Source organism: Ovis aries, chromosome 21 (genome assembly GCF_016772045.2).
Source record: "Ovis aries strain OAR_USU_Benz2616 breed Rambouillet chromosome 21, ARS-UI_Ramb_v3.0, whole genome shotgun sequence".
Classification (NCBI taxonomy): Eukaryota; Metazoa; Chordata; class Mammalia; order Artiodactyla; family Bovidae; genus Ovis; species Ovis aries.
This window is the reverse complement of record NC_056074.1, coordinates 46,773,653-46,800,697: the sequence shown is the minus strand read 5'-3', so window position 1 is coordinate 46,800,697 and position 27,045 is coordinate 46,773,653. Positions and strand designations below refer to the sequence as shown.

Below are 27,045 nucleotides of genomic sequence, written 5' to 3'. Positions count from 1 at the left end.
GGAGAGGCAGCTGGCGGCGCCGCTTGGCACTGCAGGTGGATGGCGCGGCCGTCCTGCTTTTCGCTCAAGCCCCAGTGTGTGGGCTGCCCAGCCCTGGGCTGGTTTCCTGTTAGCCGATGCCCTCCCACCACCCACCATTCTAGCTGAGTGTCCCATCTGCAAAGCAAAAGCAATGCCAGGGTGGTTATGGGAACGTGTGGTTTCTAGAGGGAAAGGCCCTGTGGGGCTATAAGCGCTGATGACACGGGCTGTCATCTGGCCCCAGTTCCCAGTCACAGGGCAGAAGCCTCGGTGCGTCCAGGTGATGTGCCTTCTGCTCTGCAGTTGGACTCAGAACATGGGTTGAGCCTGCAGGACTCACCGTACATGTTGGGGGCCCGCCTTCTAGACGGCGGGGGTCTAGGGGACACGTGGGCCCACGAGTTCCTTCCTGGAGAGTAAGCCTGCTGAGCTCAGGCGGGGTGACTCCAGCCACCGGTGGGGTGCAGGGCCCCTCAAGACGGAGGGTGTCACGGGAGAGTAGTCCTGAGCTAGGAGGGGGGCAAGGGCCTGCAGGGGAGGGGAGGGGAGGGCCTGGGGCCACAGCAGTGTCCCTTCTGGGCCTAGACTGGTGTTGGGCCAGTGCCGTGGACCCGGAGTGGGTCTGGGAACTTAGGAGTGCGCGGGCGCGGGAGCCAACAGGAGTCTGCGAGCCTTTGTGCTTTGACCAGGACCAGTTTATTGCCGTCTGTCCGCCAGGGTGTGGCGCCCGGGTGCCCCCTCGCCAGGGTGAGCCCTGTCGGCAGGCAGGTGGGGTGCCCCCCCTTCGCTTCCCTCTGCGTGCTGTGACCTGTGTCTCTCCCCGACCCTCTGCTCGGGGGCCCGGCCTCCCCAGGAGCCCCTTCTGGACAGCCTTCCGTGCTGCTCTGCCCCCGGTCTTGGTCCTAGCAGGACTGGAGGCTGTGCACGAGCAGTGGGCATGGCAGGCAGCACCCTGTGTGGCCCTGGAGGCCAGCCAGTCCCGTGCAGCCTGCTGGGGCCCGTCGGGGTCTGCAGGCCCCCCGCCCGCACCCCCTTTCTCTCTGGCGGCCCGGGTGAGCCACCTCCGAGGGCTCTCGGAGGCCACGGCTGTGCCTCGGAAGGGGCTGCGGGGCCCAGCGTGTCGGGCGGTTTTGTGGATGGAGCTCTAGTCTCCGCAGCGCTGGCGGCAGCACGCACAGCTGCTGAACACTCGCACTGTGAGCACCAGCTGCTGCCCCCATGCCGCAGGGTCCGTGCAGGGCAGCACGAGCTCCGCCTCGTAGGAGCTGACAGGGCGGCAGCAGCTGCAGGTGGTGGCTACTTGCATGGTGTCCGTGTCGAAGCTGCAGAGGAGCGGTGGGGGGAGCACGCGTCAGGGCAGCCGCCTCAGCGTGCCCCTCCCCGGCCCGTGGGGAGGTGGGCGCCAGGGTCCCAGCCTGGGCCTGCAGGGAGGGGCTGGCTCCCGTTTCTGAGCTCCCCCGCTCCAGCAGGTGTGGCGCAGACAGGTGTGTGTGGGGGGGCTGGGGTGCCCTGACGGGGAGGCACACTGCTGGGGCTGGGAGCTCTCGGCGGGTCTTCCCTAGCTTCTGTGAGAAGAGTCTCTGTCAGGCAGGGTGGGCTCCCAGCCCAGGACCCGGACAGACACTGCCCGGGGCCGATGGCTCACCTGGCCGAGGAGGCGCACACACCCTCGCAGCGGGTCACCGTGATGTTGGCCGTGCACCCCTGGAAAGTGACTTCTTCCTCCGACTCCTTCACGCTGCAGGCCCCTGGGCGTGGAGAGGCGGGCGTCAGGCAGCAGCCCCGGGGCGTGGCCTCTGGGGGCTCCGCACCTGCCCCCTCGAGAGCAGGAGCTGACATACCTGGCCCTAGGGCGTGGGTTTTGAACCCCTTGTGCGGCACAGTGGGTGGTGCTGGCTCCGCGGAGGGAAGGCTGCCAGCTGCCCGACTGCTCAGATGATCTGAACGGGGCCATGTGGGCACCTGCCCACGGTGGTGTCTCCCCTGGGCCCCCACCCTGGGCCCCGGGCCTTCTCCCCTCGTCTGAGCCCCACTGAGGCCAGACCTCACAGCTTTGCATAGAAGCAAAGCCTGACGTTAAGTCTCTCGTTGTGTTTTTTTTTAATTGAAAACTGGCTGCGTTGGGAGTCCCTCAAGGTCGAGGGTTTCTCAGAGCGTGAGGCAGATTCCAGCCCCGGCCTCCCTCGCCACCTTCCTCCCTGGCCCAGCACCGACCTGTGGACGGAGGTGTCTCTGGTCTGCCTGTCTCAGTACCTGTGAGAGGGATGGGGTAGGTGTCAGTGCACCCACAGGGGCAGATGGTGTCACGTGAGCTCCCTGCAGCGGTCTGTGCTACTGGGGCCGGGCGGGGTGTGGACCTGGCTGTGAGCTCTGCCCTGCATCCATCCCAGTGGACAGGCTTGGGTGCCCGTCAGAGAACTGCCAGTGTGGCACTCGAGTGAAAAGGGAAGACTGGACGGCGTCTCTCGCCTGCCCACCTGCCCCCTCGCGAGGCCTCCCTGTGGCTTCAAGCCCTGCCTGCCTTGCTTTTCCACTGGAGGTGAGGTGAGAGGCTTGGTGGGGACAGAGCTTGGGATGCGTCCTGTGGCTCCCATTGCCCCAGCCCTCTCCCACTTGACCTCCCGCTCCTGCTCCCACCCCGCATTCTGGTCTCCTCCTCGACAGGCAGCCTCTCCGCAGTGCTCGTCCCGCAAGAGCGCAGGCTGCCTTTCAGTCCCACCCGCAGTGGTGGGAGTCCCCGCTGCGGGAGGCCGGGGACGCAGGCCATGCCAGGGGGAGGCACCCTGCAGGGCAGGGGGCTCGGGCAGGGCTCGGGCAGGAAGGCAGAGCAGAGCTGGAGGCACCTGCAGCACTGAGGCCTGGGCGGCGCTGACCCTGCAGCACAGGCACCCCAACCCCTAGCTCTAGTCCAGCCCCTGGCAGGCACCTGAAGTGAGGGGTGTGTGTGCTTTCTGTAACCTGGGCGAGGCTGGCCAGGCTGGAGTTCACTGACCTAGCCGAGAAAGGCTGAGGAGAGGCCCAGAGGACGTGTGAGCAGCAGACAGCAAAGGACAGGGTGGAGAGGCAGGGGGAGGTGTGGCCCTGTCCTCCTAGACACCCCCAGGACATGGCTGAGGCACCAGAGCCCGGAGACCTGGGGTGGCATGCCAGGGGCTGGCCCGGGGCTGCGGCTGCGGCTCCAGCTGGTTGAGCGTGACCCCACGTCTGCTCGTAGTGCTGTGCTGCCTGACCATCCCTAGGCAGGGCAAGCGAGAGCTTTAGGGGGAAGAGAGACACACTTGCTGTGAGAGCTGGACCAGCCTCTGTGGGTGTGGGCAAGGCGTGATGGGGCGCAGCAGAGGTTAGGGGAGAGGCAGCACCCATAGGGTCATCAGGAGGTGTGAGGGGAAAAGAAAACATGGGGGTCCAGTGGGAGTGACCCAGAGTGTTGTCCAGAGCGCAGAGAAGAGGCTGAGAAGTATGCCCGTGGGTCATGAGGTGGCTGCAGAGATGTCACTCACCTGCAGAGCTGGGAAGAGATGTAGCAAAGGAGGAGATGGACTGGCTCTCTGCAGACACAGACCCGGCGGTGGGGAGGAAGGAGCTTCCATGTGCAGTGATGGAGCTGGCCAGGAACACGGTAGTCTGCAGCCTGGTGGTACTCGGCTGTCTGGTGGTGAGGTTGGTGGCTGGAGAACTTGGGACGGTTGTCACGCCCAGTGTAGAAGACAGGAGGCCGTGGGTGGGGATTTGGGTGGTGAGAGAGGTGGCCTGTGCGGTGGTAGACTGAGAGGACGGGACGGAGGAGGTGGGGCTGCTGACTGTGGTCCGGGGCGTAGACAGGACGACGGTACTAACAGTGGGGGCAGGGGACAGCGTGGGAGCTGATGGAGGTGAGAGGGAGGGCCTGATGGGTGTGGAGGCGGCAGGGGAAGGGGGGCTGGTCGGCAGGGATGCTGTCTGTGACTCGGTCAGAGGTGCGGAGGGCGAGGGACGGTGTGGAGCTGAGCTGACACTTGGGATGCTGTGTGAAGTGGAGACTGCAGAAGGGGAGGGGGAAGATGATATCAAAGGAGAGGTGTTCGAGGACCCGTGAGGAGGAGGAGAGGAAGCAGTGGGCGAAGAGGAGGGGGTCGAGACAGTGGAAGAAGGGGGGTACAGGGGCAGAGTCGACACGGAAACAGAAGTGGTTAGAGGACTTCGGCTTGGGTTCAGAGAAGCCGGGGAAGATGATGGAGAGGGGAAGCTAGAGCTTTGTGCTGGCACCGTGCTGACCGGGCTCTGGGCCTGAGTGGTCCCTGTTGTGGTCTTTGTGAGTGGCAGGGTTGTGGGTGTGGTGCTCCCTGTTGTTGTTGTCAACAGTGAGGACGTAGATGTGGGTGCCGTGGATGTGACCAGGATGTGTGTCAGTGGCGTAGGGGTGCCAGTAGGCTTTGTGGTGGAGTAGGTAGCATGGGACTCAGTTGGGGTGATGACTCGGTGAGAGGTGGAAGTCACAGATGTTGACACGTGGACGGGAAGGGTCTCTGGATGTGATGGGGTGGAATGGGTGGTGGTGGTCCGCAAGGATGTTCCTGCTGGCAGAGCTGTTGTGTGAGAGGTGGTATGGACAGAAACGGTGGCACTGGAGTGAGTGGTGAATGGCGTGTGTGGCCCAGTGGCGGCGGCTGTTGTAGTGTGTGTCATGGGTGTCCCAGTGCCTCTACTGGTGGATGTATGGGAGATAGTGCTGAGTGCTGGAGAAGTGGTCACAGGGAGGATGGCTGAAGTAGAGTGTGATATTGGGGCTGTGAAGTTTACTGTGCTGACCGAGTTTTGGGCTTGAGTGGTCCCTGTGGTGGTCTCTGTCAGTGGTGGGGCTGTGGTGGTTTCTGCTGTGGTCTCTGTCAGTGTTGGGACTGTGGGTGTCGTGGTCTCTGTCAGTGGTGGGGCTGTGGATATGGTAGTCTCTCTGGTTGTCTCTGTCAGTGGTATGACTGTGGGTGTGGTGGTTTCTGTGGTAGTCTCTGTCAGTGGTGTGACTGTGTGTGTGGCGGTTTCTGTGCTGGTCTCTGTCAGTGGTGGGGCTGTGGGTGTCGTGCTCTCTGTCAGTGGTGCGGATGTGGATATGGTAGTCTCTCTGATTGTCTCTGTCACTGGAGTGGCTGTGACTGTGGTGGTTTCTGTTGTAGCCTTTGTCAGTGGTGTGGCTATGGGTGTAGTGGTTTTTGTAGTGGTCTCTGTCAGTGGTGGGGCTGTGGGTGTGGTGGTCCCTGTGGTGGTGGTTGTCAGTGGTGTGGGTGTGGTGGTCTCTGTCAGTGGTGGGGCTGTGGCTTTGGTGGTCTCTGTCAGTGGTATGACTGTGAATGTAGTGGCTTTTCTGGTGGTCTCTGTCAGTGGCGTGGCTCTGGGTGTGGTGGTCTCTGTGGTGGTGGTTGTCAGTGGTATGGCTGTGGGGGTGATGGTCTCTGTCAGTGGTATGACTGTGGGTGTAGTGGTTTTTCTGGTGGTCTCTGTCAGTGGTGGGGCTGTGGGTGTGGTGGTCTCTGTGGTGGTGGTTGTCAGTGGTGTGGCTGTGGTGGTCTCTGTCAGTGGTGGGGCTGTGGGTGTGGTGGTCTCTGTGGTGGTGGTTGTCAGTGGTGTGGCTGTGGTGGTCTCTGTCAGTGGTGGGGCTGTGGGTGTGGTGGTCTCTGTGGTGGTGGTTGTTAGTGGTGTGGGTGTGGTGGTCTCTGTCAGTGGTGGGGCTGTGGGTGTGGTGGTCCCTGTGGTGGTGGTTGTCTGTGGTGTGGGTGTGGTGGTCTCTGTCAGTGGTGGGGCTGTGGGTGTGGTGGTCCCTGTGGTGGTGGTTGTCTGTGGTATGGGTGTGGTGGTCTCTGTCAGTGGTGGGGCTGTGGGTGTGGTGGTCTCTGTGGTGGTGGTTGTCAGTGGTGTGGCTGTGGTGGTCTCTGTCAGTGGTGGGGCTGTGGGTGTGGTGGTCTCTGTGGTGGTGGTTGTCAGTGGTGTGGCTGTGGTGGTCTCTGTCAGTGGTGGGGCTGTGGGTGTGGTGGTCTCTGTGGTGGTGGTTGTCAGTGGTGGGGCTGTGGTGGTCTCTGTCAGTGGTGGGGCTGTGGGTGCGGTGGTCTCTGTGGTGGTGGTTGTCGGTGGTGTGGGTGTGGTGGTTTTTCTGGTGGTCTCTGTCAGTGGTGTGGCTGTGGGTGTGGTGGTCTCTCTGATTGTCTCTGTCACTGGAGTGGCTGTGACTGTGGTGGTTTCTGTTGTAGCCTTTGTCAGTGGTGTGGTTATGGGTATAGTGGTTTTTGTAGTGGTCTCTGTCAGTGGTGGGGCTGTGGGTGTGGTGGTCTCTGTGGTGGTGGTTGTCAGTGGTGTGGCTGTGGTGGTTTCTGTCAGTGGTGTGACTGTGCGTGTGGCGGTTTCTGTGGTGGTCTCTGTCAGTGGTGTGACTGTGGGTGTGGTGGTCTCTGTCAGTGGTATGACTGTGGGTGTAGTGGTTTTTCTGGTGGTCTCTGTCAGTGGTGGGGCTGTGGGTGTGGTGGTCTCTGTGGTGGTGGTTGTCAGTGGTGTGGCTGTGGTGGTCTCTGTCAGTGGTGGGGCTGTGGGTGTGGTGGTCTCTGTGGTGGTGGTTGTCAGTGGTGTGGCTGTGGTGGTTTCTGTCAGTGGTGTGACTGTGCGTGTGGCGGTTTCTGTGGTGGTCTCTGTCAGTGGTGTGACTGTGGGTGTGGTGGTCTCTGTCAGTGGTATGACTGTGGGTGTAGTGGTTTTCTGGTGGTCTCTGTCAGTGGTGGGGCTGTGGGTGTGGTGGTCTCTGTGGTGGTGGTTGTCAGTGGTGTGGGCTGTGGTGGTCTCTGTCAGTGGTGGGGCTGTGGGTGTGGTGGTCTCTGTGGTGGTGGTTGTCAGTGGTGTGGGTGTGGTGGTCTCTGTCAGTGGTGGGGCTGTGGGTGTGGTGGTCTCTGTGGTGGTGGTTGTCAGTGGTGTGGGTGTGGTGGTCTCTGTCAGTGGTGGGGCTGTGGGTGTGGTGGTCTCTGTGGTGGTGGTTGTCAGTGGTGTGGCTGTGGTGGTCTCTGTCAGGTGTGGGGCTGTGGCTTTGGTGGTCTCTGTCAGTGGTATGACTGTGAATGTAGTGGCTTTTCTGGTGGTCTCTGTCAGTGGCGTGGCTCTGGGTGTGGTGGTCTCTGTGGTGGTGGTTGTCAGTGGTATGGCTGTGGGGGTGATGGTCTCTGTCAGTGGTATGACTGTGGGTGTAGTGGTTTTTCTGGTGGTCTCTGTCAGTGGTGGGGCTGTGGGTGTGGTGGTCTCTGTGGTGGTGGTTGTCAGTGGTGTGGCTGTGGTGGTCTCTGTCAGTGGTGTGACTGTGGGTGTGGTGGTCTCTGTCAGTGGTATGACTGTGGGTGTAGTGGTTTTTCTGGTGGTCTCTGTCAGTGGTGGGGCTGTGGGTGTGGTGGTCTCTGTGGTGGTGGTTGTCAGTGGTGTGGGTGTGGTGGTCTCTGTCAGTGGTGGGGCTGTGGGTGTGGTGGTCTCTGTGGTGGTGGTTGTCAGTGGTGTGGGTGTGGTGGTCTCTGTCAGTGGTGGGGCTGTGGGTGTGGTGGTCTCTGTGGTGGTGGTTGTCAGTGGGTGTGGTGGTCTCTGTCAGTGGTGGGGCTGTGGGTGTGGTGGTCTCTGTGGTGGTGGTTGTCAGTGGTGTGGGTGTGGTGGTCTCTGTCAGTGGTGGGGCTGTGGGTGTGGTGGTCTCTGTGGTGGTGGTTGTCAGTGGTGTGGGTGTGGTGGTCTCTGTCAGTGGTGGGGCTGTGGGTGTGGTGGTCTCTGTGGTGGTGGTTGTCAGTGGTGTGGCTGTGGTGGTCTCTGTCAGTGGTGGCGCTGTGGGTGTGGTGGTCTCTGTGGTGGTGGTTGTCAGTGGTGGGGCTGTGGTGGTCTCTGTCAGTGGTGGGGCTGTGGGTGCGGTGGTCTCTGTGGTGGTGGTTGTCGGTGGTGTGGGTGTGGTGGTTTTCCTGGTGGTCTCTGTCAGTGGTGTGGCTGTGGGTGTGGTGGTCTCTCTGATTGTCTCTGTCACTGGAGTGGCTGTGACTGTGGTGGTTTCTGTTGTAGCCTTTGTCAGTGGTGTGGCTATGGGTATAGTGGTTTTTGTAGTGGTCTCTGTCAGTGGTGGGGCTGTGGGTGTGGTGGTCTCTGTGGTGGTGGTTGTCAGTGGTGTGGCTGTGGTGGTCTCTGTCAGGTGTGGGGCTGTGGCTTTGGTGGTCTCTGTCAGTGGTATGACTGTGAATGTAGTGGCTTTTCTGGTGGTCTCTGTCAGTGGCGTGGCTCTGGGTGTGGTGGTCTCTGTGGTGGTGGTTGTCAGTGGTATGGCTGTGGGTGTAGTGGTTTTTCTGGTGGTCTCTGTCAGTGGTGGGGCTGTGGGTGTGGTGGTCTCTGTGGTGGTGGTTGTCAGTGGTGTGGGTGTGGTGGTCTCTGTCAGTGGTGGGGCTGTGGGTGTGGTGGTCTCTGTGGTGGTGGTTGTCAGTGGTGTGGGTGTGGTGGTCTCTGTCAGTGGTGGGGCTGTGGGTGTGGTGGTCTCTGTGGTGGTGGTTGTCAGTGGTGTGGCTGTGGTGGTCTCTGTCAGTGGTGGGGCTGTGGGTGTGGTGGTCTCTGTGGTGGTGGTTGTCAGTGGTGTGGGTGTGGTGGTCTCTGTCAGTGGTGGGGCTGTGGGTGTGGTGGTCTCTGTGGTGGTGGTTGTCAGTGGTGTGGCTGTGGTGGTCTCTGTCAGTGGTGGCGCTGTGGGTGTGGTGGTCTCTGTGGTGGTGGTTGTCAGTGGTGGGGCTGTGGTGGTCTCTGTCAGTGGTGGGGCTGTGGGTGTGGTGGTTTTCCTGGTGGTCTCTGTCAGTGGTGTGGCTGTGGGGTGGTGGTCTCTCTGATTGTCTCTGTCACTGGAGTGGCTGTGACTGTGGTGGTTTCTGTTGTAGCCTTTGTCAGTGGTGTGGCTATGGGTATAGTGGTTTTGTAGTGGTCTCTGTCAGTGGTGGGGCTGTGGGTGTGGTGGTCTCTGTGGTGGTGGTTGTCAGTGGTGTGGCTGTGGTGGTCTCTGTCAGGTGTGGGGCTGTGTGGGTGTGGTGGTCTCTGTGGTGGTGGTTGTCAGTGGTGTGGCGCGGTGGTCTCTGTCAGTGGTGGGGCTGTGGGTGTGGTGGTCTCTGTGGTGGTGGTTGTCAGTGGTGTGGCTGTGGTGGTCTCTGTCAGTGGTGGGGCTGTGGGTGTGGTGGTCTCTGTGGTGGTGGTTGTCAGTGGTGTGGGTGTGGTGGTCTCTGTCAGTGGTGGGGCTGTGGGTGTGGTGGTCTCTGTGGTGGTGGTTGTCAGTGGTGTGGCTGTGGTGGTCTCTGTCAGTGGTGGGACGTGGGTGTGGTGGTCTCTGTGGTGGTGGTGGTCAGTGGTGGGGCTGTGGTGGTCTCTGTCAGTGGTGGGGCTGTGGGTGTGGTGGTCTCTGTGGTGGTGGTTGTCGGTGTGTGGGTGTGGTGGTTTTTCTGGTGGTCTCTGTCAGTGGTGTGGCTGTGGGTGTGGTGGTCTCTCTGATTGTCTCTGTCACTGGAGTGGCTGTGACTGTGGTGGTTTCTGTTGTAGCCTTTGTCAGTGGTGTGGTTATGGGTATAGTGGTTTTTGTAGTGGTCTCTGTCAGTGGTGGGGCTGTGGGTGTGGTGGTCTCTGTGGTGGTGGTTGTCAGTGGTGTGGCTGTGGTGGTTTCTGTCAGTGGTGTGACTGTGCGTGTGGCGGTTTCTGTGGTGGTCTCTGTCAGTGGTGTGACTGTGGGTGTGGTGGTCTCTGTCAGTGGTATGGCTGTGGGTGTAGTGGTTTTTCTGGTGGTCTCTGTCAGTGGTGGGGCTGTGGGTGTGGTGGTCTCCGTGGTGGTGGTTGTCAGTGGTGTGGCTGTGGTGGTCTCTGTCAGTGGTGGGGCTGTGGGTGTGGTCTCTGTGGTGGTGGTTGTCAGTGGTGTGGGTGTAGTGGTCTCTGTCAGTGGTGGGGCTGTGGGTGTGGTGGTCCCTGTGGTGGTGGTTGTCAGTGGTGTGGCTGTGGTGGTCTCTGTCAGTGGTGGGGCTGTGGGTGTGGTGGTCTCTGTGGTGGTGGTTGTCAGTGGTGTGGCTGTGGTGGTCTCTGTCAGGTGTGGGGCTGTGGCTTTGGTGGTCTCTGTCAGTGGTATGACTGTGAATGTAGTGGCTTTTCTGGTGGTCTCTGTCAGTGGCGTGGCTCTGGGTGTGGTGGTCTCTGTGGTGGTGGTTGTCAGTGGTATGGCTGTGGGGGTGATGGTCTCTGTCAGTGGTATGACTGTGGGTGTAGTGGTTTTTCTGGTGGTCTCTGTCAGTGGTGGGGCTGTGGGTGTGGTGGTCTCTGTGGTGGTGGTTGTCAGTGGTGTGGCTGTGGTGGTCTCTGTCAGTGGTGGGGCTGTGGGTGTGGTGGTCTCTGTGGTGGTGGTTGTCAGTGGTGTGGGTGTGGTGGTCTCTGTCAGTGGTGGGGCTGTGGGTGTGGTGGTCTCTGTGGTGGTGGTTGTCAGTGGTGTGGCTGTGGTGGTCTCTGTCAGTGGTGGGGCTGTGGGTGTGGTGGTCTCTGTGGTGGTGGTTGTCAGTGGTGTGGCTGTGGTGGTCTCTGTCAGTGGTGGGGCTGTGGGTGTGGTGGTCTCTGTGGTGGTGGTTGTCAGTGGTGTGGCTGTGGTGGTCTCTGTCAGTGGTGGGGCTGTGGCTTTGGTGGTCTCTGTCAGTGGTATGACTGTGAATGTAGTGGCTTTTCTGGTGGTCTCTGTCAGTGGCGTGGCTCTGGGTGTGGTGGTCTCTGTGGTGCTGGTTGTCAGTGGTATGGTGGTCTCTGTCAGTGGTGGGGCTGTGGGTGTGGTGGTCTCTGTGGTGGTGGTTGTCAGTGGTGTGGCTGTGGTGGTCTCTGTCAGTGGTGGGGCTGTGGGTGTGGTGGTCCCTGTGGTGGTGGTTGTCAGTGGTATGGGTGTGGTGGTCTCTGTCAGTGGTGGGGCTGTGGGTGTGGTGGTCTCTGTGGTGGTGGTTGTCAGTGGTATGGGTGTGGTGGTCTCTGTCAGTGGTGGGGCTGTGGGTGTGGTGGTCTCTGTGGTGGTAGTTGTCAGTGGTGTGGCTGTGGTGGTCTCTGTCAGTGGTGGGGCTGTGGGTGTGGTGGTCTCTGTGGTGGTGGTTGTCAGTGGTGTGGGTGTGGTGGTCTCTGTCAGTGGTGGGGCTGTGGGTGTGGTGGTCTCTGTGGTGGTGGTTGTCAGTGGTGGGGCTGTGGTGGTCTCTGTCAGTGGTGGGGCTGTGGGTGTGGTGGTCTCTGTGGTGGTGGTTGTCAGTGGTGTGGGTGTGGTGGTTTTTCTGGTGGTCTCTGTCACTGGAGTGGCTGTGACTGTGGTGGTTTCTGTTGTAGCCTTTGTCAGTGGTGTGGCTATGGGTATAGTGGTTTTTGTAGTGGTCTCTGTCAGTGGTGGGGCTGTGGGTGTGGTGGTCTCTGTGGTGGTGGTTGTCAGTGGTGTGGCTGTGGTGGTTTCTGTCAGTGGTGTGACTGTGCGTGTGGCGGTTTCTGTGGTGGTCTCTGTCAGTGGTGTGACTGTGGGTGTGGTGGTCTCCGTCAGTGGTATGACTGTGGGTGTAGTGGTTTTTCTGGTGGTCTCTGTCAGTGGTGGGGCTGTGGGTGTGGTGGTCTCTGTGGTGGTGGTTGTCAGTGGTGTGGCTGTGGTGGTCTCTGTCAGTGGTGGGGCTGTGGGTGTGGTGGTCTCTGTGGTGGTGGTTGTCAGTGGTGGGGCTGTGGTGGTCTCTGTCAGTGGTGGGGCTGTGGGTGTGGTGGTCTCTGTGGTGGTGGTTGTCAGTGGTGTGGCTGTGGTGGTCTCTGTCAGTGGTGGGGCTGTGGGTGCGGTGGTCTCTGTGGTGGCTGTCAGTGGTGGGGCTGTGGGTGTGGTGGTCTCTGTGGTGGTGGTTGTCAGTGGTGTGGCTGTGGGGGTGGTGGTCTCTGTCAGTGGTATGACTGTGGGTGTAGTGGTTTTTCTGGTGGTCTCTGTCAGTGGTGGGGCTGTGGGTGTGGTCTCTGTGGTGGTGGTTGTCAGTGGTGTGGCTGTGCTGGTCTCTGTCAGTGGTGGGGCTGTGGGTGTGGTGGTTTTTCTGGTGGTCTCTGTCAGTGGTGTGGCTGTGGGTGTGGTGGTCTCTCTGATTGTCTCTGTCACTGGAGTGGCTGTGACTGTGGTGGTTTCTGTTGTAGCCTTTGTCAGTGGTGTGGCTATGGGTGTAGTGGTTTTTGTAGTGGTCTCTGTCAGTGGTGGGGCTGTGGGTGTGGTGGTCTCTGTGGTGGTGGTTGTCAGTGGTGTGGCTGTGGTGGTTTCTGTCAGTGGTGTGACTGTGCGTGTGGCGGTTTCTGTGGTGGTCTCTGTCAGTGGTGTGACTGTGGGTGTGGTGGTTTTTCTGGTGGTCTCTGTCAGTGGTGTGGCTGTGGGTGTGGTGGTCTCTCTGATTGTCTCTGTCACTGGAGTGGCTGTGACTGTGGTGGTTTCTGTTGTAGCCTTTGTCAGTGGTGTGGCTATGGGTGTAGTGGTTTTTGTAGTGGTCTCTGTCAGTGGTGGGGCTGTGGGTGTGGTGGTCTCTGTGGTGGTGGTTGTCAGTGGTGTGGGTGTGGTGGTCTCTGTCAGTGGTGGGGCTGTGGGTGTGGTGGTCTCTGTGGTGGTGGTTGTCAGTGGTGTGGGTGTGGTGGTCTCTGTCAGTGGTGGGGCTGTGGGTGTGGTGGTCTCTGTGGTGGTGGTTGTCAGTGGTGTGGCTGTGGTGGTCTCTGTCAGTGGTGGGGCTGTGGGTGTGGTGGTCTCTGTGGTGGTGGTGGTCAGTGGTGTGGGTGTGGTGGTCTCTGTCAGTGGTGGGGCTGTGGGTGTGGTGGTCTCTGTGGTGGTGGTTGTCAGTGGTGTGGCTGTGGTGGTTTCTGTCAGTGGTGTGACTGTGCGTGTGGCGGTTTCTGTGGTGGTCTCTGTCAGTGGTGTGACTGTGGGTGTGGTGGTTTTTCTGGTGGTCTCTGTCAGTGGTGTGGCTGTGGGTGTGGTGGTCTCTCTGATTGTCTCTGTCACTGGAGTGGCTGTGACTGTGGTGGTTTCTGTTGTAGCCTTTGTCAGTGGTGTGGCTATGGGTGTAGTGGTTTTTATAGTGGTCTCTGTCAGTGGTGGGGCTGTGGGTGTGGTGGTCTCTGTGGTGGTGGTTGTCAGTGGTGTGGGTGTGGTGGTCTCTGTCAGTGGTGGGGCTGTGGGTGTGGTGGTCTCTGTGGTGGTGGTTGTCAGTGGTGTGGGTGTGGTGGTCTCTGTCAGTGGTGGGGCTGTGGGTGTGGTGGTCTCTGTGGTGGTGGTTGTCAGTGGTGTGGCTGTGGTGGTCTCTGTCAGTGGTGGGGCTGTTGGTGTGGTGGTCTCTGTCAGTATTGGGGCTGTGGGTATGGTAGTCTCTGTCAGTGGTGGGGCTGTGGGTGTGGTGGTCCCTGTGGTGGTGGTGGTCAGTGGTGGGGCTGTGGGTGTGGTGGTCTCTGTGGTGGTGGTGGTCAGTGGTGGGGCTGTGGGTGTGGTGGTCCCTGTGGTGGTGGTGGTCAGTGGTGTGACTGTGGGTGTGGTGGTCTCTGTCAGTGGTGTGGCTGTGCGTGTGGTGGTCCCTGTGGTGGTGGTTGTCAGTGGTGGGGCTGTGGGTGTGGTGGTCCCTGTGGTGGTGGTTGTCAGTGGTGGGGCTGTGGGTTTGGTGGTTTCTGTCAGTGGTGGGGCTGTGCGTGTGGTGGTCCCTGTGGTGGTGGTTGTCAGTGGTGTGACTGTGGGTGTGGTGGTCTCTGTCAGTGGTGGGGCTGTGGGTGTGGTGGTCTCTGTCAGTGGTGGGGCTGTGGGTGTGGTGGTGGTTGTCAGTGGTGGGGCTGTGGGTGGGGCTGTGGCTGTGGCTGTGGCTGTGGTGGGCGTGGGTGGAGCTGCTGTCTGGGCTGTGGTGGGGACAGGGAGGGGAAGGGTGGTGCTGGAGTGGGCGGGGGGTGTGGCAGTGGAGGGGGCCGCCGGCGTGCTGGGGCTGGCGCTGCCCTGGGCCCCGGCGGTGGGCGCGGTTGGCCGCAGGCCAGTGTGTGCCGTGCTGGGCCCTGTGGTGCCCTCTGGCGGTTGTGAGGGCTCCGTGCGCACTGTCTCCTCGCTGGAGGGGGTTTCGGGGCTCCATCGGTGTGTTGAGGATGCTGTTGGAAGCAGGGGCGTCATGTCACTCCCTCCCCCTCGCTGCCCTGCTCTGAGGTCGCCCACGCCTTCCACACTGGCCTCCGCACCTGTGACTCTGGTGTACCTGCTGGGGTGTCCAGCAGCTTTCTGGGTGTCTCTGGTTCCTCTCCCAGCCCCCTGTCCCGGCATTGTCTGTGGGCCCTTGTTGCATCCTGAATGTCTGCGGTGGGTTTTGGGGTCCCTCCCTAGCAGTCCTACTCTCAGGGTGGGCTCCTCTGCCCTGGTCTCAGGCAAGTGCTTCCTCTTCCCCCTTGCTCTCAGGGGAATGGGAAGGTGGTGGCCCTGCCCCCAAGCTGGGGCCTGTGCTTGGCTCAGGGGCCTTTTGGATCCGTGGCACCCTGAGGCCTGTGGATCCCTCTGTGAAGGTGGCCGTGGGGGAAGGTTGCTTGGGTCCAGTGGTCTGGGAGATGTGCCGAGAGGAGCGTAATGAGCTGGGCGGGCTGCCCCCACCTTAGGCCCATGGTCACAGGGGCCCCCCAAGGCCACTCTCTTCCCCGTGGCCCAGAGGCTCAGGCTGCGTGCTGGGGCTGCCCCGTGGAGGCCCCTCTGCAGGGACAGGTGGTGGTGGCATGCTTACTTGTGGGGTGCTCTGTGGCGGTCCCTGGCGTTGCCAGGCTTGGCGAGGCTGCTGTCGTGTGCGCCGTGGCCCGAGCTGTGGACTGCGTGGCGGTGCTGAAGGAGGGCCCCGTGGGACGCGTGGTGGCCCAGGTCACGGGAGGGCCTGTGGCTGTGGACCTCTGAGTGGCCGTGGGGGCCAGTGCGGACGTGGCCCGGGTGGTGACAGCAGAGGTGCTCTGAGGTGACCCTGCAGGGTGGGTGCCTGGTGTCCCCTTCAGCCCCACCCACACGCCCCCAGGTGCTTCCTCGCCCACCGCCGGGCCCCTGCCTGGGCCTTACCCTCCGAGGAGACCGCTGGTTGTGTCCGGGTGGTTGGGGCTGTCCCTGCCTGTGTGGATGAAGAGGCTGTGGCTGAGAGGCTAGGCATCTGCGTGGGGGCCGTGGGTGTTGTTGGGGAGCCGAGCCCAGTGCTGAGGGTCAGCGTGGTGCTGGCCGTGGCCGGTGTGGTTTCTGTGGCAGGCGAGCCTGCGGGGGACACGCGTGCTGCTGTTATGGGGTCGGCAGCTGCCCCCGCATGCCCTTGGGGAGGAACCCTCTTCCCTGCTGGGCCCCCGAGCCCCCTGGGCAGGGCAGGAGGCCCCGCGGTGCTCAGTGGCCGGGCGTTGGGGCCTGCCTGCCCTTCCGCCTGACTCCTTCCCCCAGGGCCGGCCCAGGTGCACCTGCCCCCCACACCTGCGTGCCCGGCTGCTGCCCCGGAGGACAGACACAGGCCAGCTGCCTGGGCCGTCCCACGGAGTAGAGCCGGGAGAGCCCGGGGAAGAGCCTGCGTCACCGCAACTCCTCGTGTGTGTGCAGTCACCTGTTGGAGCCGGCGTGGTGGGCAGCAGCCCTGCAAGGGGGGGTCCAGTCAGGAGCACCGCCCCCGCCCCGCCCCCACCCAGGGAGGCCCTGCAAAGCCTTTGGCTGTGTCCCCAGGGCCTGAGTCAGGAGCCGGGGGTTGGAGCTGCCGCGGAAGTGTCGGGACCCCTGCTCCCCATCCTTCCCCCACCCCCCACGTCGGCATGGATGGGCCTGGCGGGAACTGGTGGGGCCGGCCGGATGCTGCCCCAGGGTCGCTGCAGCTGATGGTCAGTACCCCCCAGCTGCCTGTTGCTGAACCCAGAGGAGGTCCCTGCCCTGCACCCACACTCCTCAGCAGGCCTGGGTATGCCCTGCGACCAGAGGCTGGGAGAGTGGATGTTTGGTGCGGGGAGGCAAGGGCTGACCCTTTTCCCTGTGTGTCTGGCTGTGTCCCAGGGAGCAGCAGGGGGCACAGGGGCTCGCCGGGAGCTCTGTGAGGGGTGGGGGCTTGCGGGCAGTGGGCTGGGCTTACTGCATGGCACGCACGTCCCCTTGTCGTGATCGAAGTACTCGTCCTGGGAGCAGTTGTAGCAGCCTGAGAGGAGCACACAGAGAATGACCAGACCTCAGTGCCTGAGCCGGAAGCCCCTCTTCCCCTGGCCTCGGCCCTCCCGGAGGGCCTGTCAGGCTCCCCGCCATTCGGCTCCCCGTCCCGCCTGTCAGTGGTCCTGATGCTGCAGGCTGCCCTCCTCCCGTCTCTCCCACGCCCGGACCTTCGATGTTGTCCGGGACGCTCTGTGGCCACGCGGGGCAGAGGCAGGGCTGGTAGTGCCACGTGCAGTTGGCCTGCTGGGTGTACTGGAGCTCGCTGCCCCGCTGCACGTGCGTGTTGTAGAAGTCACAGTACACGGCTGGGGGGAGGGGCTCCATCAGCGGCAGAGCTGGGCGCAGGGTCCCCCGGGCTCAGGGTCTTCCCCACCCCGGGCTCAGGGTCCCCCAGACCCCGGGCTCAGGGTCCCTCAGGGCTCAGGGTCCCCCGGGCTCAGGGTCTTCCCCACCCCGGGCTCAGGGTCCCCCAGACCCTGGGCTCAGGGTCCCCCAGACCCAGGGCTCAGGGTCCCCCGGGCTCAGGGTTCCCCAGGCTCAGGGTCCCCCCCACCCTGGGCTCAGGGTCCCTCAGGGCTCAGTGTCCCCCCAACTCCGGGCTCAGGGTCCCCCAGGCTCAGCATCCCCCCAGGCTAAAGGTTCCCCCGGGCTCAGGGTTCCCCCACCCCGGGCTCAGGGTTCCCCTGGGCTCAGGGTCCCCGAGGCTCAAGGTCCCCCCCACCCCAGGCTCAGGGTCCCTCAGGGCTCAGCATCCCCCCGCCCCCACCCCCCAGCTCAGGGTCCCTCAGGGCTCAGTGTCCCCCCAACCCTGGGCTCAGGGTCCCCCCAACCCTGGGCTCAGGGTCCCCCCACCCCAGGCTCAGGGTCCCTCAGGGCTCAGGGTCCTTCGGCAAGGCCTCCCTGGGCATGGCCTGCTGCCCATCCTGGAGAAGCGCCGCCAGCCTGGCAGCTCAGCCACGGCCCCGCAGAGGCTGGAGGGCGGGAGCAGGACTTACGGCAGAAGTCGGGGGACCGCCAGTCCACACACACGCCCTTGTCCACGCAGGCCTTGGCGTAGGCGGCCACAGCGTCACATAGGCACTCGCAGTCCCCCCCAGTGTCGCACGCACACGTGTCCTGCACGCAGGCCTCGTAGTAGGGCAGGCGGTAGACCTGTGGGCGCCCCTCGGGGTCAGGCGGGGGCTGGGCTTGCCCCGCCAACCCGCCTCGACCTCCTGGCGCTGGCGAGGCGGGGCAGGGCGCCCTGCCAGTGGGGTGAGTTGGGGCGGGGCGGGGCCCACCTGGCCTGAGCGGGCGGGGCAGGCGGGGCGGGGCGCGGCGGGGAGGGCGGGGCCCACTGGGGCGGGGCAGGCGGGGCGGGGCCCGGCCCACCTGGCCGTGGCAGGCGGCGAAAGTCTGGCTGTTGATGATGCTGCACTTGCGCTCGGCCCAGGAGCGGCGGAAGGCGTTGAGGCTACAGGGGTCCAGCGCGAAGGTGGTGTCGCCGCACAGCGGGCTCTCCTTCCAGGAGTTCACGAACTCCAGCTCGCTGGACGCTAAGTACTTGCTGCGTGTCTGGAAGTCGTCCTTCATATTCCCATTGTAGTTGCCACACAGGCCGCAGAGGGGATCCTGCGGGGGCTGGTGTCAGGTGCCGGCGGGCCGGGCTCCCCACGACCCCGGGCCGCAGGGCGGGCAGTGGTACCTGGGAGGCGCGGGCGACCTTGATGAAGACGGCCATGTGCTTGTTCCAGGTGAGAGTCAGGTTGTACGCGCTGCCGATGGTGACGTCCAGCACCAGGTGCAGGGAGCCAGCCTTGACCCGGAAGTGCACGCCAGGGTCCTCCCCGCTCACCGTGTAGTTGGCGTCTGCCAGCACGATGGACAGGCCCTGGGGGGCGCAGCTGTCACCGGCTGCCTGGCCCTGGGCAGCAGCTTAGTGCTGTGGGGCTCCCCCTCCCGGCCCGAGCTCTCCTGGCCTGGGGGCTTGCTGTCTAGAGCCTTCTTGGGAGAAGGTCCCAGGGCACCCTGGAATCTGCTGAGGGCTAAGGATCAGGCTTGGGGGAGACCCCTCCCCACTGCACCGTTGTCCAGTTCTGGGGGACACTGCTGGCATGGTGTGGACGTGGAGGTCAGGGGCAGAGGGCGGCAAGGATCCTGAGTGGCTAGGCTCTGGGGCTCCGGGGCGGTTGGGGAGGCCACCCGCTTGCTCACCCCCAGGAGGATCTTTATGGCCCGTGAGCAGGTGGCGCCTGACTTTGCACACACGACGTTCTCTGTCAGGATCTTGAAGGTGGGCTGCGAGTCACTGGCATTGCAGCCGTCCTGTGGGGAAGGGGTGTTGAGAAGCCAGCCCCGTGGCCCCCGCCCCACGTTGACCCTGTGGCCTGGCGCGCACTCACCGTGACCAGGATGTACTCGCAGTTGCCGTCGAACACGAAGCGCTGCCCGTCAAAGGTGACCACGTGGCCCTCCCCATAGAGGCTGCAGGTGGACGGGCAGTGGGTGCTCTGCTGGCAGGACCACGTCCCGTTCAAGCAGGTGCTGTGGGAGGAGCAGGGTGTCCTGGAGTTCGAGGGACGACCTGGGTACATGCGCCCCACAGGACCCTTGACCCTTTGGGCTGGGTGGGGGGTGGGGGCTCCTGCCCGCCCCAAGCACTTGAGGACAGTTGGGCCCCCAGGGTCTGCGGGCGGGGCTGCAGCTCACCAGCTCTTACAGTCAGTGTGGAGCTCAGCGCCCCGGGGGTAGGAGATGCCCGCAAACTCGCATGGGCACTCCTCGGGGGGCACGCACTGCCCGCTGGCGTTCTCGTAGAGCCCCTTGGCACAGACACAGCCGGGCTCACACTTCGTGGGCACCTGCGGGAGGAGGGTCAGTGGCCCGTGGAGGGTGGCCCCGCTTGCTGCTGCTACAGCCCTGGGCCCTTCTGAGACCCCCCCCCGCCACTGCGTTCTTCCCAGACCCCTCCCTGCGTGCACCCTGCTCTGGGCCTTTCTCTTATCAAAGCTGCCCCAGCCCGCCCCTAGGGGCGTCACGGCTGGGCTGCTCTGGCCCCTTCCCAAGCACCAGGGCCCTCAGTCCTCAGGGAGCCCGCAGAGGAGCACGCTTGGCGGCCAGGCTGTCGGTCACTCGTCATGGGATGGGTGGGATGGAGCATGGCCTGCCGTCCCTGAAGGGCCTGTGGGAATCCTCTCATGGACCAAGAAGCTGCGGGACGTCCGCTGTGGGAACGTCCACCCCAGGGCATCCCTGGCTTCCTTAGGCAGTGGGGTCTGCTCTACCAAGGAGCGCCCTTGCCCCTCGTTCCCCCCAGCCTTACGCAGGGGGTGCCAGTGGCCAGCATCTGACAGGTGGGGGCGCAGGCCGCCCCAAACTTGTCCTCCGAGGACTGACTGCAGGACTGGAAGGTCTTCGGCGCTGAGCAGGTCGCTGCAGAGACAAGGGGCCCGGGGTGAGGTGGGCACAGAGGAGCCGAAGCAGCCAGCCCAGCCCCACCAGCCTTGGCCACAGCCACGTACCCAGAAGCATCTGAGGCCGCGCCCGACAGCTCAGCCGCCCGTTGACGCAGCGGCTGTGGGAGAGAGGTTGGGTGAGCACTGCCTCGGCAGGGCTGCAGGCCGGGCAGCTGCCCTCCGGAGCCCTTGCTCACCAGACGACCCCGTTGACCATGGTGGACTGGTCGGCCAGGATGAACCCGTGGCTGTCCAGGAGGCAGGGGCACTGGGCCTTGCGCACACACTCGCTCTTGTGGTTCAGGTAGGTGCCCTCAGGGCAGTTGCAGCCGTCCACCGGCACAGCGCTGGGGTGGCACTCGGCCTCGCGGTCGGTCAGCGACAGGCACGTGTGGTCACAGGCCTGGCTGTCGTAGCTGAACGTCTGGTTGCCTGTGCAGGGAATGCCTACGGGGGCCCGGGGCACAGCAGTCAGATCCTGGGGAGGCGCCCTCTGTATCTGCCCCGCAGGCCCCGCCCACCCGCTGTGTCCACCACACAGGCCCCGCCCATCCGCTGTGCCCCCCCCAGGCTCCGCCCACTCCACTGTGCCCCACAGGCCCCGCCCACTCCGCTGTGCCCGCCACACAGGCCCCGTCCCCCCACGCACTGCAGTTGTCCACGCTGTTCCTCCAGCCCTGCAGCAGGACGCCCCGGGAGGCGCACGCGAGCGCGTAGTCGCCGAGGGCGGCGCAGATGTGCGGGAATGTCTCCTCGTAGTTGCAAGCCTGGTACACGCACCTCTGCGGGCAGACAGTGGCCATGAGCGTCCGCTCGAACCCCGAGAGTCTCCCCTGAGGCCCTTCCATGCCCACGCCCCCACCCACCTTGTAGAAGGGCTTGGGGTCCACGGTGGCATGGCAGTTCTCGAACACTGTGCCCTTCTGCACCAGCACCGCGCAGTGGGTCTCCGCACACACCTCTGGGGGGGCAGGTCGGCGTGGATGAGCTGCCCGCTGCGGTCTCCCGTCCACCCCACCCCTCCTGGACAGCACTCACTGTTGAGCTGGCTCATGGAGCAGGGGTCAGTCTCTCGCTCCAGCGCAGCAGGGCAGTTCCCCGCCCGCCAGGAGTCCACGAAGAGCGAGGCAGTGCCCTCGGCGATGCCCATGCTTGTGGTGAAATCGTCCGTCGTGTCCCCATTGAAGTTGCCGCAGAGCCCTGGGCCGGTGGTGAGGGTGGGTGGCCTGTGCTGCTCTGGTCCTGCCCTGTGCTCCCTGAGGCCCCCTCCTCCCCTAACCACACTGGGAGGGCCAGCTGTGGTGCTGGACGGGCCGGGTCAGTGCCAGGCTCTGCGGGGCCCTCCTCCTCTGGGGTGGTCAGGCCGGGCAGGGAGGGGCATCTGGGCCAGCCCTGGGCAGACTGGGGTGGGACTCACCTCTGGTCTGGCCTCTGAACTGGGGCCCGACAGTGATGTACAGCTGGAACACGGGCCAGAGCTGGATCACGAGCTCCAGCCCGAAGGTGGTGACCATCTGAAGGTGGGTGGATGTCTGCCTGAAGACCGTGATGTTTCCTGAGGGGACAGGAGCCTCAGCGAGTGGCCTGCTTTGGGACTCAGCTCGGTGAGGCCCCGGGTGCCAGGTAGGGCTGGGGACATACGAGTCTTGTACGGCAGCCACTTGGTGTCGCCGTTGTTGGTGACCACCTCATCCTGAGAAATCACGATTTTGTCCTGGGGGAAGGAGGCCCGAGTTACAGGGGGCCGGGAGCAGGGGAAACCCCCACCTCGTGTGGGCCAGGCAGGGTGAAGCGGGAGCTGGGGTGCGTCTGCCTGGGGCCCCGGGTGGGCACAGGTGGGGTGGCCTCACCTGGCTGGACTTGTAGATGACAGCAACCACGGAGGTCTCCGAGTGTGAATACCCAGACTTGTCGAACGCAGCCATGAGTGAGCCGCCGCCAGGGAGCTGGGGGCTCTGGGGGAGGGTGGCTCGGGTCAGGCCCCAGGGCACTCACGGTGTGCCCCCACCTGTGGCGGGGCCCCTGGCGGAGGTGTGTCCTACCTGGACAAGGACGTAGGTGCAGGTGCCATGGAAGCGGTAGGGCCTGGCGTCGAACGTGGTGACGAAGGAGCCGCCCTCCAGGGCGCAGCGCCGCGGGCAGGGCCGCTCCTCGCACTCCCAGTGGCCCCCCGAGCACCGGCTGTGGGTGACAGGCGTGACCCAGCGTCCCCCCGCGTCCCCCCGCTGGCCTGCACGCCCTTTCCCATGGCCCGGCACTCACCAGGTCTGGCAGGCGGCTGTTGTGACCTCCCCGGGGGCGTAGACCACCCCACTGAGCATGCAGGGGCACTGGGGCTCGGGAACACAGCTGTGGTTTTTCGAGATGTCATCCAGAACCGTCCCTGCAGGAGAGGGGCTTCCTGGGGCTGCGGCTGGGGGACCCCTCCCCCGCCTGTGGGGGCCTGGGAGAGCCCTGCTCTCGGCCCTCCCCCTTCCCTGGGTGCTGCCCCATGGGCGGCAGGCCCTACCCGCCACCGCCCTGCTCCCTGTGGGAGGGGACCGGCGCGTGCACAGGGCAGGGAGAGCCTTCGCTGGGGCAAGTCCCAGTGGAGTGTCGGAGCCTCGGGTCCCGGCTCCCACCCTGGGGTCGGGGGGCAGAGGCCCGGCTCTGCTCTGCTAGGGCGTCCTGGGAGGGTGTCGCCCTCACCTTCCGGGCAGAAGCAGCCGAAGGTGCAGAAGCTGGAGCAGCTGTGCCGCGGGTTGGAGCAGGTCCTCACGCAGGTCTCGCCGCACTCCCGGTACGCCTGGTTGGCCGGGCACTGGCCCACAGCTGCAGGTCGAGCTGCCCTGTGAGAGGGGCCTGCGGCCCCCGGCCTGACCACCCCTCCACCCGCCCTGGTCCTCTCTCCTTGCTCCCCGGGACTCACAGCAGAGGTCGGGGCCCCGCCAGCTGCTGACGGGCTGGCCGGCCACGCTGCACTGGCGTGAGTACTCGGACAGCGTGGCGCAGCTGCAGTTGGGCCGGCCGGGCTCCGCGCATGCGGCCATGTCCGCCTGGCAGCTCAGCAGGAAGGGCTCCTGGGGCACGGTGCACTTGGGCGCCACGAGGGTCAGCAGCCGCAGGCAGGCCTGGGCCTGGGTACAGGGCCACGCAGGGTCACGGGGGCCAAGGCGTGTCCCCCACCGCACACGTGCCCTGCAAGGCTGCGGAGTTGCTGGCCTGGGTCCCACCCAGGCAATGGGACCCCCACCTCCGACCCTGGGAGCCCAGCCCCGCCGCCTCACACACGTGCTCTGCCTGCAGGAGCCGGGGGCTGGGGATGGCCTCGTAGGCGCAGATCTCGTTGGGGTCGTCCAGCTTCTGGACGGCAGCGTACTTGTGGGGCTCCAGCAGTTGGCCTGGGGGGGCAGGGTGGGGTCAGCACCCCGGTTGCCGGGCCACATGGGGGGCACCAGCCCTCACCTACCGTCCTCGCTCAGAAACTCGTTGGTCTTCTCGCCGTCAAAGTTCCCACACAGCCCGCACATCTTGCCCATGTACTTCCTCTCCACCAGTACCTGCAGGGGTGGGCACTGCTGTTGGGTGGGCAGGGAGGGGCACAGGGCCCCGGGGCCCCCCCAGGAGCTACTCACACCCGCTCCAGGGGCGCAGAGCCCCCTCACAGGGCAGGACCCAGGCCTGCTGGCTTCTCACTGGGGACCCCCGTTCTCATTGGCTTGTCCTCAAGCCCCTTGAAAGCCCCGCCCGGCCCCCAAGCCCTGCTGACGCCCTCACCATGAGATGGGCACCGGGACCCCACATGACCACCAGCTCCATCTCCAGCTGCTTGGCCAGCAGCCGCACGCTCTGTCCGAAGGGTGTGATCTGGAGCCCGTTGCTGGTGTGGGGCAGGCTGACCACCCTGCAAGGCAACTGTGGTCAGCGCCAAGCCCGGGCCCCCAGCGGCCCCTCCCAGCTCTCGGCCTACCCCACGTCCTTGACGGTGATGACTGCGTCCTGCACGGTGACTACAGAGGCCCCCAGCTCCACAATGATCCTGGAGATGTTCCCACCAGGCCCTCGCCGCAGCTGGACGCTGAAGGTGGATGGGGCATCCTTGCAGACGGCCGCAAAGACGTAGTTGCAGGTCCCCGAGAAGTCGTATGTGTAGCCATCAAAGGTAGAGAAGTGGCCTGCCCCCCATGTGGAGCACCGGCCCTTGTTGTCTGGAGCTGCAGAGAGGGTGGGGTCTTGGAGTCCTGCGTCCTCCCAGCCGGCAGAGGGGGTCTGGGGCCCCTCCCAGTCTCCAGGCGCCCCCCGGGGGTGGGTGGGGAAAGAGGCCCACGTCTCCATGCCCACCCAGCTCTGGGCTGGGGTCTGCCTCACGGGAGTGTGGGCCTCTGTCGGGGCTGGGCTCTGGGACGTGAAGCGGCAGCTTAGCCCACGTTCAGCAGGACCCCTGCCCCCTCTGCAGGACGAGCTCATCTCCCCCGCGGGAGGGGTGGGCTGGGGTCTCCCCTCGCAGAGACTCCAGGCCACACTCGCCCTATAGCCAGGCCATGGCCCTGTGCCCTGGGCAGTTCCTCAGAACGGGGGGCTGCCCGTGAGCCTCATCTGGCTGTGGGGGGTCCTTCGCCCTGTGGAGCTGTGGGGGCACCGAGGAGCTGTCCTCCAGAGCTGCGAGGACAGGGCCCCCCGTCAGCGTGCGGCCGCCCACGTCTGGGGCTGAGGTCCCAGTGCTGGTGGGTGGCAGGGTCATCTGAGTGCACCCCGGCGTCCCATCCCTGCCCCCGCCCGCTGTGCCCCCTGCCTTGGGGTGCGTGGGTTCCTGGCTATGCCGACTCCTGAGTCCCAGCGTGGTGGCTGCCCACGTCGTCCCTCTGGGTGGCATCAGGAAGGGGCCCGCCTGACATGGCCGTGGGGTCCCCAGCCGGCCGAAGGGGTGGTGACCCGGCCTCCTCCCCTACAGCCCCCGCCACGCGGGTGTGCCCCGGCACCTCTTCTCGGCTCACCACCAGCCCCCACAACGCCCGGAGTCACGTCGGCTGTGCCTCCCTGGACGGGCCCTGTGGGGCTGGCACACACGCTGCTCCTGCACGCTCGGCGGCCCTTCCTGCACTGCCCGTTCTGGTCAGCCCAGGCCCTGCTCGGAGGCCTCCATCCCGGGGTCCCCAGCCCCCAGACCCCGAGGTCGGAGCCTCTGGTCCAGGAAGGCAGGGCTGGCCTCTCGCCTCCCCCGGGGCCAGCGAGGGGTCAGCACTTAGAGACCCTGTCTTGCCCCCAACCCCACCGTGTCTGCAGTCCGAACCCCCACAGCGCCAAAGCCACGCCCCTTGCCACCCCTGCGTCCTACACCCACCCTGGCTGGCTCCTGGCGTCTCCCCCGCCCTGGTTCTGGGCCCAGGTCTGAGGGTCCCCAGGGCCTGGAATGGGCCCAGGGAGGTGGTGTTGGCTGGGCAGGGGTCCTGGGTGCTCAGAGCCACCCCTGGTGAGAAAGCTGGTGCCTGGGGGGTGGGGAAGGGTCTTCGTGGGAGGTAAGGGGTGGAATGGGCCCAGGGCTGCCCACTGGCCTTGAGGCCTGCCCCTGGGCTGGGCACCTCTCCTTGGCCCCACACTGAGGTTAGAGGGGCCCTGGGGCTGCCAAGGGGCACAGTGGGGCAGGAGCTAAGGAGGTAGGCTTCCTCCTGGCTTGAGACCGGGCTCTGGGTCAGGCCTGGTGCCTGCGGCCAGCCAACAGGAAGGGCTTCCCCTGGCCATGGGGTGACCCCTCTTGGCTGGCCCCTTCTGAGGGGTGCTTGGCCGAGGGGCCTGGGGGAGGAGGAGGAGGACCTGCGTCCCCATGGCCTGATGGGTGAGGCTGGGTGGGGTGGCCCTACCAGCCCCTGTTTCTTTGATTCTCATATCGTCACACAGGGGAGTGTCACCCCACTTTACAGACAGGGAAACTGAGGCCCAGAACCAGCCTCGGGCTTGCTGTTAGTAGCCAGGACTCCCCGGAGTCAGCTCTCTCCCTGAGTCTTTTGACTTCAGTGCCCACAAGGCCCCCTGCACGCCCTCTGGCTGCCCCTGGGGACCCCAGAGGCCTCTCAGGACCCAGGGCCCGGTGGGGGCTGCCGGTGCCAGGCTTCAGGCACTGAGGCCCGACCTCTGTGCCCTGCCCAGCACGCTTGTGTCCCGAGGGACCCTGTCCCCCTGCTTGCGTGCGCATGTGGGCCTTTGCCAGCGGGGCGGCTGTGGAACAGGGACAGGCCGCCCTGGTCCGTCGGCCATCTCCTCGTCATCGGCGTCCACATGGCCTGCCTGCCTCCCGCCAAGTCTCTGAGGCAAGAAGGCCTGGAGACGTTCCCACGCAGAGGGGCCCTGAGGGGCCTGGCACCCCGGTGCCTGCGGCTCCCCACTCACCGGCGCCGAGCAGGGCCCCCCCGCAGGAGAGCAGCAGCAGCAAAGACCCGAGCATGGCGCGAGGCGGGGGCGGCCGCTGCTGGACCCACGCCTCCGCGGGGCACACTGCGGCCGGCTGCACCTGTGCGGCCCGAGCCGGCGCCCGGCGCCTTATGTAGGGTGAGGCTTGCCCGCCACGCCTGCCGAGCCCCGCGCTCCGTCCCCCAGCGCCACGGCCAGCCGGGCACCACGGCAGCCAAACAGGATCTCCGGCGCTGCTTTATCAGGACGTGGCCTTTAGAAAATTCTAGAGCAGGCGGCAGACCCTTAGCTGCTCACCTCTGGGCAGGGGGCTGGCACACGCCCTCTGGGGCCCCGCAAACATCTCCGGTGTTTACTCGAGCTGCGGTTGCCAGGAGTCTCCCGGGATCACTGCAGGGAGTCAGTCTGGCACCTTCAGCCACACTGAGAGGGGCGTGTCTGGGGCGTGCTGGGGGTGATGCTAGGCTCTCCACTGGGGTGCTGCTGCGGGGAGGGCTCCTGGGGGGCTTCATTCTCACCTGGACCCTTGTCCCTGAAATGGCGCCAGCCTGCCAGGCCCACCCCAACCTGGGAGGATTGACTGCTCTTGGAGGGACCTCCAGAGGTCAACCCCCGCCCTTGGGGGTCCCGGGTTGGGGGTTATCATGCAGCCAGCCTGGGGCTCAGATAAACACCTCCCTGGAGGTCCCAGGAGCTTGTGGGGGCCCTGGTTGACCAGCTCACGCCTGGAAACTGCCTTCTTGGCTGGCCTCCCAGGACCCTGGTCGTGCAGTGCACACGCGCTGAGCTGCTGACCTCAGGCGCAGCGGGGGTGAGGCGGGCTCAGGGCTGCCCATCTGGGCGCATCTTTGAGGGGCGTCCAAGGCCAGCCCCGGGTGCTTGGCGCCTTCAGGCAGAGGAGCAGAGGCTCTGCCCACACCCCGTGTGGGGCGAAGGACGTGGCTCCTGGGGCGGCATCTGGGGGAGCAGGAAGCTGGGGGGGCGTTGCTGGTCGGCCCTTGTCCACGGGCAGCTCGCACGCCAGCCCTGCAAGGGCTCAGGGCA

The 27,045-nt window shown here is 64.8% G+C and overlaps 1 protein-coding gene across 1 annotated transcript; it reads right to left on the bottom strand.

Annotated features, from left to right (window-relative positions):
* Positions 1-694: 694 nt before the first annotated feature.
* Positions 695-26,107, bottom strand: LOC105606144 (mucin-6). The gene is made up of 35 exons (XM_060404193.1): positions 25,981-26,107; positions 23,567-23,810; positions 23,374-23,500; positions 23,066-23,156; positions 22,888-22,997; positions 22,526-22,733; positions 22,306-22,428; positions 21,880-22,000; positions 21,660-21,798; positions 21,468-21,572; positions 21,259-21,331; positions 21,035-21,172; positions 20,656-20,817; positions 20,484-20,578; positions 20,267-20,399; positions 19,815-20,064; positions 19,684-19,736; positions 19,485-19,594; positions 18,872-19,023; positions 18,565-18,706; positions 18,377-18,487; positions 17,868-18,053; positions 17,555-17,794; positions 17,179-17,335; positions 16,351-16,488; positions 16,110-16,172; positions 15,597-15,626; positions 15,077-15,262; positions 14,757-14,999; positions 9,416-14,139; positions 3,522-7,587; positions 2,236-2,274; positions 1,863-2,099; positions 1,667-1,769; positions 695-1,343 (listed from the first exon to the last, which is right to left on the bottom strand). The coding sequence occupies exons 1-35, from the start codon at positions 26,033-26,035 to the stop codon at positions 1,166-1,168; spliced, it is 13,332 nt and encodes a 4,443-aa protein (XP_060260176.1). The 5' UTR covers positions 26,036-26,107; the 3' UTR covers positions 695-1,165.
* Positions 26,108-27,045: the final 938 nt, after the last annotated feature.